The sequence below is a fragment of the Manihot esculenta genome, chromosome 11 (genome assembly GCF_001659605.2).
Source record: "Manihot esculenta cultivar AM560-2 chromosome 11, M.esculenta_v8, whole genome shotgun sequence".
Taxonomy (NCBI): Eukaryota; Viridiplantae; Streptophyta; class Magnoliopsida; order Malpighiales; family Euphorbiaceae; genus Manihot; species Manihot esculenta.
In genome coordinates, this window is record NC_035171.2 from 30,790,249 (window position 1) to 30,801,714 (window position 11,466).

General features: G+C 29.8%; 2 protein-coding genes across 2 annotated transcripts; both read left to right on the forward strand.

Annotated features, from left to right (window-relative positions):
* The first annotated feature begins 5,587 nt into the window (after positions 1–5,587).
* LOC110625992 (protein transport protein Sec61 subunit beta) lies at positions 5,588–6,194 on the forward strand. Its single transcript, XM_021771714.2, has one exon. It carries the CDS (start codon positions 5,642–5,644, stop codon positions 5,963–5,965), a length of 324 nt encoding a protein of 107 aa, XP_021627406.1. The 5' UTR covers positions 5,588–5,641; the 3' UTR covers positions 5,966–6,194.
* A 2,321-nt stretch (positions 6,195–8,515) lies between these two features.
* On the forward strand, positions 8,516–11,455 carry LOC110626227 (syntaxin-72). The gene is made up of 7 exons (XM_043961594.1): positions 8,516–8,909; positions 9,072–9,257; positions 9,997–10,159; positions 10,250–10,332; positions 10,445–10,515; positions 10,641–10,683; positions 10,778–11,455. Exons 1-5 carry the CDS (start codon positions 8,754–8,756, stop codon positions 10,487–10,489), a joined length of 633 nt encoding a protein of 210 aa, XP_043817529.1. The 5' UTR covers positions 8,516–8,753; the 3' UTR covers positions 10,490–10,515; positions 10,641–10,683; positions 10,778–11,455.
* The last annotated feature ends 11 nt before the right edge of the window (positions 11,456–11,466 follow it).

An 11,466-nucleotide genomic window follows, 5' to 3' on the forward strand; every position in this document is an offset into this window, starting at 1 on the left:
GGACTATACTTCTACTCCGTCAAAGCAACTCTTTCAATTTCCTATTTGACGTATATAAAGAAAATAGAAGGCACTAATCTGCTTCTCCTCTTTCGTGTACTTTTGGTTTGGGATTGGTTGGTGGAAGAGAGGTTTTCGGGGAAGAAGGATAAAACTCATCCATTCAAGGGTTGAACTTTACACTCAAACTAAGTAGAGCCAGCGTTCTCACCAGCCAATTTGGAAGTGAAATTAGTAGTTCTTTGTGGACATATTCCAGCGGTGGTAGGTCAATGTGTAATCTAGGTTCAACCTCCTAGCTGATATTATATTTTAAATTATTAATAAATACACAAGGTTTAGTTTTGATTCTTAAAAGTTAATTCCTAATTACATATAGTTTATTTAGTATCATTCCTAAATTGCCCCTTAGAAATACTTTTAAAAAAGAAATAGTTAGAGGGTAGTAAAAAAATTTTAATTTAAATTTAAAAGTCATAAATATATCAAAATAATAAAATTAATTTTTTAAACTATTTTCTTAATAATATCTAAACTAATGATTTTAAAAGTGAATTTTAGACTTAATTAAATAAATAATTAAAGATCTGTATTTGAATTGGATTGAGAGTAGATCCGAGTGGTTGGATCAATCTGGCATGTTCTGAAAGCCCATTTCATGTAATGCTGTCCTTTATAATTAATGATTTCCTTTATAAATTACTTGCTTAATTTTTTTTTAAAATGAGAATTAGATATTAAAAGAGTAAAATCTATACTTTTCAGATTTACTCAGATTTATTTTATTATTAGACTAAGTCTTAAGTGCAATTACTTCCATAATTGAAATGTAGAAAACATAATTAAATTATTTTTTTTCTCAATTTTGAAATTGTTGATTTCCTTAATTTCAATATAATTAAATAAAAAATATCGTTAATAATAAAAAATATTTAAAATAATTTTAATTAATTAAATTTATTATTTTTTTATCTATTAAAATTTATTTATTTTTTCTAAAGTTCAATTTAGACTGAAAAATTATAAAAGTGTTTTAATTTTAAAATTTGGTTCGTCTTTCTCTATAATTTTATTGTGTTTTCTTTAATTTCAAAAAAAGAAATTTACTTACTATGATTTTTTGAATCAAACTAAATAATTTATTTTTTTATATTTATTGCTAAGTATAAAATTATAATTAAAAATATAATTTAAATTTTGGTAATGAGTCTAAAATAAACCGCATGTGAATGGTAATCTAAATATAATTTTTTTAGTTTTATGAATGCCAAAATATTGCATTTTTTATGGTCTAATAGCTAATTTACCGTGTGATCCAAATATATATAAGAAAGTTTTAATTTAGAATTACGTAACCAAACCAAATTAAATAGAATCAAACCAATCAAAATTTAGAAATCAACTCAAATCCAAAAAAGACCAAATACTTCCACAACCTTCCATAATTGGTAGCCCTAACATCATCACATAACCGAAAATACACCACTGCTATTCCATATGAGAAAACTAAAACTAAAATTTCTAAAGCCTTAAATAAAGTTGACAAATCAAAAATTCAAGTGGAGGCAAAAAAAACCTTCATGCATGTAGGCAGACTCAAATGAAGAAAAAGATCAGCAGCCAAATCGTCTAGAAGCGTAGCGTTGATGTCCCCGAAGCAAATCACCACTAGATGATAACTGCATCTCCACCAACCATCGTTTTTATTAGAACTATACCAGGAACAGATGGATAATAGCTCTCAACACATGCAAGTTCTAATCTAGAAGAAAAATAAAGAAAGCAAAAGTAAACAAAACAAACCCAAAATAAAAGATAAAACCACGATGGTGATAGAGTCTAAGAAAAATTAAACTAAACCAAATCCTTCCCTTGTTCAAAGGGTAAAGGGAGCAAAATTAAGAAGAAAAAAAAAAAAAGAAACGAACACCACGAACACCTCAAATCGATGCCAACACCGAGCTTTGAAAGCCCTTAATGACGTTGCTCTGTTTTCTCATTCTCTTCTCCCCCGTTCCCTTGCTTTTCAAAGAAATAATCCCAACAAGATTTAATCAATTTGATTAGATTTAGTTTAATTTAATTAGTTGAAATTTTTAATTTGTATAATTCAATTTAAAATTTCTCTTAATTTAGTTTGGTTTACTCTACTACAAAATTTGATTTTTTTAAGGATAAAAAAAAAACTCTCTATTCTCTCCGTCATAAATACTTCATTTAAAATCACAAAATTGCTGTTTAAACTTACAGAATTTCATTCAAAACCAAGCAAGCTACTCAAATTTTCAACCAAAATGGCAACAACCTCTCTCACCACTTTCAATTAATCGCTATGTTTGTTTTGTAATTTTTTTTTAATTTTTTTAAATGTTTGAAATATTTAGAAATTTAGTTAATGAAAATTATTTTTTTATTAAAAAACAATTAAGTCATTTTAATAAAAAATAATTTCAAAATAGAAAATTATTTTTCATTATTTTAAAAATATTGTTAAATTTTTTATAAATAAAAATTTTAATATATTTTATTTTTCAAATTAAAATTAAATAATAAAAAATAAATTATATGGTCAGAAAATATTTTTCAGAGAATTAAGTATTTTCTATCGAAAATATTTTTTCCGAAAAATATTTTTTAAATATAAATTATTTTTTTAAACATAGAATTTAAAATTTTATTTATTTTCAGAAAATAACTTATATTTTTAAAATATTTTAATAATATAATGTATTTTTATTATTTAATTTTAATTTAAGAAATAAAATATATTAATAAATTTAATATATATATATATATCTTAATAAAAACTTTAAAGTGTAAAAAATAATTCCCTTCCATAAAATGGCTTAATTTTTTTTTACTAATAAAATATTTTAATCTAACTAATTTTTTTAAGATGATAAAAAATATATAAAAAAATTTCTAATTATAAATTATTTTCCGCAACAAACGGAAGTTAAGAGTCATATTTTTTTCCAAACTCAAACCTTAACAAGATTTCAGACATATCCAAATCCATGAAATAGATAGAATTGTAATCACAAATTGAATCAACAAATCACAACCTTAAATCTCCACGTTATAGTTTACCATTTTTTAACAGAAGGATAGCACTGTGAAAAAAAAATTAAATCATTTAAAATTAAAAATAAAAGTTTAATTTAAAAAATTTTAAAATTCTTTTAGTATAATTATTTTGATTTAAATAACTTTTAAATTTATATTTTATTTAACCTTAATCTAAGTTATTTAGTACCGATGCGATTTGAAATTTTAAACTGTTTTCAAATTTTATAATTTCTTTCATTAAATTTGTGGTATTTGTCACGATTTATAATTTCTAAATCAGAATTGAATTTTTACGATTCTATTAATTTTGTATAATTTTTTTTATATCGTTTAAATTTATTTAAATAATTTTTAAATTTATTTTTTATTAATATAAAATAATTAATTTAAATTATTTAATAATTTTTTTAAATACTCCTTTCGCTGGTGCATCGATGTGGGATTCTCAGCTGCTCGTGAGTCTCACATATAATGTTTATTCACTCATAAAACATTTTATTTTTTTTATAAAAATAAAGAACATAAAGTCTACATAATTTTACCAAAAATGCATCACTATTTTCAAATTAAGCCTTAAATTCATTTAAAAAAAATTAACTAGTTAACCTCCTAATAATTTAAAAATACAGTAAAATATTTTTTATAAATTTGAAAATATCTATTAAAATCTATTGTCATTAAATTAAAACAGTGTTACTATTATTTTCAACACTTAAAGGTGAGAGATACTTTTTTCCAATGTTACCCTTTCAAAATTAACTTTAACATTAAATGGTGAGGATACTTTAGACATTTCGTGCATCTCTAACAGCTCAAATAGATGAAGAATTAGGTGATTTTAATATATTTTTGAAAATACAGCGTTTAATAATTAAATAGTGAATTTTTTTTTAAAAATAAATATTATTTACACTCCTATACTATTTTATATTAATTTATTAAACACTTAATTAAATCATAATCTATTCTTTATTACTTTTAAAGATTAATAAAATTTAACATATAATTACAATATGTGTGATAATTTTTTAATAAATTATTAATAATATAATTAATTTCTGTTTACTTATTATATTTTTTTTGTAAATTATCAAATTAATTACCGTTTTTATTTAAGTTTTAATAGGATAATCTCAATTATTAATACGAGTGCTGGTATACATAATACAGTAAAAATAAAAGTGGTACAACTAACTTAGGCGGGCCTAGGGATGGCAGGCGGGCGGGTTTTCACGGGTACCCGATCCGTCCAAACCCTATTAGGACGGATTTGGGTATTTACAAAACGGATTTGGGCGGATTCGGATTGGAAAAATTTTACCCGTCTCGGATTCGGGTAGAGTTCGGGATTAGGTGATCGGATACCCGTTACCCGAACCCGTTTAGCTATACTAACCCTAATTCCTTATCCCTAATTCATTTTCTCATTTTACTCGAGCTTCTCTCTCTGTCTGCGCCTCTCTCCCCCCTTCCCTTCCCATAATTTCCAATTGACGCCTCTCTCCCACTTCACTGACGACTGCCGGCAGCCCAGTCGGCACCGGCGACATCTGCTTCCTCTCTCTAGTCAGCGATCCTTTCTCTCCCCAGTTGACGATAAATCTTCTCTCTCTCCGGTCAGCGATATCTCCTTCTCTCTCTCCAGTGTGGCGACATCTCCCACTTCCCAGTCGGAGACAACTCTTCACTTACCAGGTTAATGTATTTTCCAGTTTAAATGTTATGTAGATAAACTTTACATCTTTTGGCACATTGATATATTTAGTCTCATGAATTGATTTTTTGAGCATCTTTTGTCAGGGGTTTTCCTAACCTTTCTTTTTGCTGTTGTCATCTTCTCTTGTAGTTTTTTTGGATGCTTGGCATTTGTCAATATTGTTTTGAATATTATACTGCAAACTGGGGGTTCTGGCTGACATACTTGTTGTAGTCAGTAGCTATCTATTTTCGAAACTGCTAGTTTAGTAGTAAAGTAACACATACTGGAATTATGCTAGAAACATGAAAGAAAAAATACTCTTTTCTTTTTTCAGGCACTTAAAATGGTTTTGGAAAAGGAAAATTGGCTGAAATTACAATCAAATACTATAAAAACAATCAGTTTTGATGGGCTTGTTGGGGATGGGGCATCCTTGATCGTTCCATCAGGTGGTGACTCCACTAATATCAGATGGCGTCATTCTCATAAACCATTGAATCTGGTTGACCCTACTGCTGAGAAGAATGGTTTTACAAGTCGGTCGGGTTCGGATAATGTGCGGGTATTGCTAAACGGATTTGGAACGGGTACGGGTAGTAAAATTAAAACACTAAACGAATTTAGGACAGATTTGAGAATTTTATATATAATCGGATTCGAATTTGGGTACTCCCAATTTCGCGGATACCCTACCCGTTGCCATCCTAGGCGGGCCAGAACTTTACCGATCCTCGCATGCTTATCCACATCACTACAACTGTACCCTTCAATTTCACCGTATTTACACCCTAACCACTCCCTTACGCTTTTACTCCCTTTTTTTGGTTCTAATTTCAATTGTTGAATCGCATCGGTCTCTTCTGCAGTTGAACCATGGCGCGAGGAACTTCCCAGTCTCAAACCGCCTCCTCCTCTACCTCCCGTCCCGGGGTCATGGCTCCCCGAGGTTCTGCTGCCGCCACGGCTGGCTTGCGTCGCCGCCGTCTTGGATCCTCTGCTTCCGGTTCTGCATCCGGTGCTGCTGCCGGACTCGGAGGAGGCAGCAGCAATATGCTCCGATTCTACACGGATGATGCTCCAGGCCTCAAGATCTCCCCCACCGTCGTCCTCGTGATGAGCCTCTGCTTCATCGGTTTTGTCACCGCTCTTCATGTGTTTGGCAAGCTTTATCGCAGCAAGGTAGCTCCCGATGCCTAAACTGAATGATCCGAATCAATCCCTAACCCGAGTCCGAATTGGAAGAGGTGCCTGTTGTTGCTGATCTTTGTCTGGTAACTAAATGCTTTTTCCCACTTTATCCACTCCCTTGTGTTGCTCTGTAAATGATGGGAGGGTTGTATCGAGTAGGAGTTTTGTTGTTGAATCAAGTTTGCAATTGTTGGACGCTATTGCTTTATGGAAGTTAACAAGTGGGTTTTGGGTGTTCTATTGTTGATTTTGATCGATTTTTCTGGTTTATTTATTTTCTTCACTTGTTTCTTTCTTTCTTTTTCTTTTTTTTTTCCCCTCTAGTTTATGACATTGGTAATATGAGATGGATCGAACTGATTAGAGTTTAGTTTTGTGATTTAGGGTTAAGTTTTATCGATTGCTAGGTTATGGCATTGGTGTTGTTTCTAAGCAACTTGCTAAATCTGTTTGGCTTCAGATTTTTCTAGCTCTGTTTATAATATCAAATATTCCAAGCTTCACTTTGTGAGATGATAGCTTGTATGCAGTATAGCTGCACAGAAAATGAATGTCCATGACCATGAGAATTGAGATGGTGAACTGAGGTGATTGTCTAAATATTCTTCGGGAGAATTACTATCCCTGAATTTCTAAATTCATTAGCTTCTCTATTTTAAAATCATTCTATTTTAAAATCATTCAATTAAAAATGTTACTATATTTACCATCATTTCAAAGAAATGATTAGTAAATTTGTTTTAGAATGCTACCTATAATTTAAACAATATAAATATTTAAGGGGATTTTTTTTTTTTTTTTATCAGGAAAACTAAAAGTTGAATTTCCTATATTTACCATCATTTCAAAGAAATCTTTAGTAAATTTGTTTTAGAATACTACCTATAATTTAAACAATATAAATATTTAAGGGGATTAATTTTTTTTTTTATCAGGAATACTAAAAGTTGAATTAAAAAAAACAGAAATATTTTAATTGATTGATTTTAAAATAGGAATGAATTAGTGAATTTATTAAAAATAAGGATTTTATAATAATTTAACCATATTCATTCAAGACGTATGAATTGAGAAGTGGATGTGGTGATTGGCTTGGCCGCTTGCTGCTACTCGTTGGATAGAGTGGCAAAAGAGCAACTAAAACTGAAGTTTGTTTACAAGCCCTCCTCCTTCCTTCCCTTTTCTGAATTGTATTGGCAGAGGCATTTGGCCACAAAGTTTTATCTCTTTTTATTATTATTATTATTATTATTATTATTATTATTATCTTTGTTGGCCTTGGCTACAACAAACTCTGAAAAGGAAAGAAAGCCTGAGGAATAAAAAGATAACCTGCTTTTCGTTGTCCTTCATGAGCTTTGAGATCTCTAGCTATAGGCCAGTATTCCAAGTTGAGCATGGTTGTTTTGTGGGGCTGAATGGCTCCAATGGATTTGGTTTTTTTCACATTAACATTCTTCGAATGTGCAATTCTACTTAAGAAACAACACAGTTTTCTATGGATAATAGTGAATTTGATTTTTCAGTATTGTGCCAAGGAGTTCAAGAATACTTCATAGTCTATCTTTTGCAAGGAACAAAGGATGTCCAAAGCATGTTTTGATCTAATCCCTCTTGCCCACAAATGCAAGCACACATGTTAGGTTGGGGACTTGCGATATTTTATTTTCTCAAAATTAATTAATTAATTAATTTTGTAAAGATTTCAATTAAAGAAATTTTTTTAAATAAATCCGATGTATCATGAATTAAAGTATTTTCAAGACAGTGAGTCTAATTTATTTTTTGTATAGAGTAATTCACTTATATGTTCACGGTACATCGTTTAGATAAATATTTTCATTCAACTATAATATTTTGTATTTTATAAAATTTAACTTTTAGTTTTGTTCAATTTTGGTCATAATTATTAAATTATATAAATAATTAAAATTATAATAATGAAATAAAAATTAATAAAAATTAAATAAAATTAATAAGAAATTTAATAGTGTTAATAAGATTATGGAAAAAAAAAATTAAATTTAATAGTGTTAATAAAATTATCTTCAATTAAGAAAAAAAAAATTTTTTTCATTAATTATTTTTTTTAATGCTTTGATGGAACATACCTTTTGTAAAATTAAAGGATTTTAGGTTGATTATTAGATTTGATAAAATATATGGATATTTAATTAAATTTAACAAATTAAAATTTTCTATATATATATATATTACCACTTTTATTTTTATTATAAAAAATTAAAAGATCACAAAACCTTGGTTCTGTCATATCTATTTTCAATTTATATAATCATAATATCTAAGAAAATAATTTTTTTTCCTTGAGATTACGATATATTTTAATTTATTTTTATAATAAAAAGAAAATATTAATAATAAAAAAAATTTATGGGTGAAATAATAATTTATTTGAATTTATCTTTTATTTATTATTTTAATTGATGAAAAAATGTTAAAAAATATTTAAAAAAGAATGAAAGAACCATGCGGGACTAAATAAAAAAAGTTTTATTAAAAGTAATATATTAAAAATAATAATTTAAAAAAAAAAAAAAAACTTCGTGCAGTTTCTTGGAGACGTGAAACCGTCTCGTCTCTTCTTCATCTGAAAAGCGCATCCTCTTATTCGATTATGGCCATGGAGATTGGCTATCAACAGTTCAGAGACCTTACGTTAGAGATTAAAGGGCAGAAAACAATCTAAAAGGAGAGAGAATCTTCATCCTCTCTTTCTCTCGTTTTCCCTCGCTTTCCTTTCTTTCCATCCTCGTCATCATCAAGAAGCAGACAAAAAATGAGCGTTATTGACATTTTATTCAGAGTCGATGAAATCTGCAAAAAATTCGACAAGCACGACGTCAACAAACAGCGCGAGTTCAATGCCTATGGAGATGATGCCTTCGCTCACCTCTATGCCTCTGTGGAGTCTGACATCGAAGCCGCGCTCAACGTTGATTCTGTTTCCTCATTCTCTTCTTCTGTTTCTGTTAGTTTTTTTTTGTGTGTGTTTGTTTGATACAGTTAGGAACACAGAATAGAAAGGGAAAAAAAAAAAAAAAAAAACAAACAATGTGTTCGGAGGAATCACTTGTATGTATATTGACTGTGGCAGAACTCAATACAACGAAGTATCAATTACAAAACAGAGCTCTCCTCTCTTTTGTTTTACACTCAACAACAACACAGTGGAGGAAGAAAAAACGAGAAAACAACGATTCTAGAAGACAAGCTCCTAGCCCTGCCGAATTGCGGAGTACAAGCATCACTCTCCGATTGTACTCACGGAGAATACAATAAGGTGAATTGTCTATTCTTCTATTCTATTAATGCTTTGAAAATTGTATATCTGATTTGGTCTATGAATGTCTTCGTAATTGGCAATTGATGTTGTTGACAATCGACGTAGATTGAGGAAATTAGAGTTATCATAGTGGGACATATTGTTAGCATTGTAATCGATAATGTTATGGATTTAGATTGAGGAAATAAGAGTACACGTAGTGGGACAAGTCGTCAGAAATGAAGAAAGATGCTATATTATTTAAGGATTAAGGAGTCTAGAAAAAATACAAGAGTTTCTACCAACAGCTAATGAAAAGTACAAATGGAAGTGTACAGATGATTATAAATGAAGGCAGAGAAAGGGGACGAATAAGAATCTTGGTCTTATAAATCAATGCAAATTAGAGTAATTGGTTATCCTTATCTACCTAGCATGTGTTTCTTTTCCGTGAAATGGCAGAATGTCCTAAGCAGTTTACATTGTGAACTGAAGTTTACAAGAAAGAAGTTCAATTTGAAGAAGTGAAATTATTTTATAAGAGAGAATTGTGAACAAAAGGTGGTACTTACACATTCTGTCATCATGGCAAATTGGAAATCTCTTTTGTAATTATACAATAAAACCAATTTGTAATAGGCTTCTGCACTCCAATGACTGGGCATGCCTATTTTCTCCTACTTGATAGGTTGCTTCTATATCTTTTAGGCATATGGTGTGATTTCATAACATAACACTGGAATACTTGTAACTATAGGTCAAAGGGCTTTCAAAAGAAGAACTAGAAATCTGTCATGATCTTGTTCTTGCACTGCCAGAGAGGATTCAAGCCAAACCAGATGGGACCATCGTAAAAGACAAACAAACTGGAGGATGGGCAGGATCAGCACCTAACAAAAATGTCAAGTTTGACTCGTCTGGTAATTAGTATTTTGAAATTGCTAATGCCCTTTCTTTTGGATGTAAGCTTGTAACATTTACTAGTTTCACTACTGGACTGGCTACAACAGATGAACAACTTCAAGATGATTTTACCAACAAAGTGAAGAATCAAGTCAATTTAGACGAGTATGAAATGTGGAAGTTAAAACAGGCATGTACTTCATGATTAATTTGCTGCTGCAGTATGTATTCCATAGTTGAAAGAAGTGATTTTATTAGGATCCCATGCTTCCTAACATTTGCCTTTGCCTTCGTATTTGTAGAGGATCAAGGTCTTGATTTTATATTGGAAGAATTGGAGACACTGAAGAATTTGGCTCATGATATGAATGAGGTTGGTTACGCACATGCTGTGATATTTGATTCATGATATGAATTCTATATATATATTTATGTTTGTTACATAAGTAGAGAGAGGAGAGAAAGATAGTGATTAATCCTTTGCTTTATTATGCTCAGGAATTGGATAGGCAAGTTCCTCCAATTGACGAAATTGATAAAGGTGAGTATTAGCCTTCATGATATCTTGTAAATCAGATCATGGAGACAAAATCTATTAGAGTTTCCTAAATGCTTCAGTTTTGCTGCTTTCGTAGGTGGTCAAGGCAACTTCAAATCTTATAAATACAAATGTTTGGATCAAGAAAACAATTGTCCAGGGAAGTAATATAAATACAAATATTTTACTTTTATATGTTCCACCATAGTCTTTAATTCAGCATACCCTTTTTCTAATTGAATTAGACATTGTTCCAATAAATAGCTTCTCCTCCCAGATGAGTTCCAGTAGGAACTTCTGCATTGACATTATTCTGCTTTGTGTAAGCCTGGGGATTGCATCCTATACCTACAAGTACTTCCTTGTCTATTTTTAAATTTGACATATTTGGAAGCATATACCTTTCACTTTATTTTTTTAGTTTCCTGACTTGATTATGGAATAATTTTGAATTGATTTTCTTAACGTACTTGGTTAAGAATTTGATGGCAAAAGACTGGTTTGTAAAAGGGGCTTAAGTATTCAAGTACTAAATAAAAACCATAGCCAGTGAAAACTGTCAGTGTGCAGTTTTTGCTCTTTTTTTTATTCATGTTGAAATATAATGACTTTGATTTCCAAGTTCAGTTATATAATGCAATTCTATCAGGAAGGATGGACCATTTCTATATACATCTCATCAAAATATCCATCTTATTAAGAATGATTTTCATCATCTGAGTGTCTTTTCTGTTTTCTTTCATTATCTTAAGCACTTGTTCATTTATTATACTGCCAGCAAAGAAT

Bases quoted from the DNA above. Each gene is read 5' to 3' on its own strand.
- LOC110625992 (XM_021771714.2), top strand. From the start codon at position 5,642: ATGGCGCGAGGAACTTCCCAGTCTCAAACCGCCTCCTCCTCTACCTCC.
- LOC110626227 (XM_043961594.1), top strand. From the start codon at position 8,754: ATGAGCGTTATTGACATTTTATTCAGAGTCGATGAAATCTGCAAAAAA. The intron at 8,910-9,071 runs GTTGATTCTGTT...TGACTGTGGCAG, and splicing joins ACATCGAAGCCGCGCTCAAC to AACTCAATACAACGAAGTAT. The intron at 10,333-10,444 runs GCATGTACTTCA...TCGTATTTGTAG, and splicing joins AAATGTGGAAGTTAAAACAG to AGGATCAAGGTCTTGATTTT.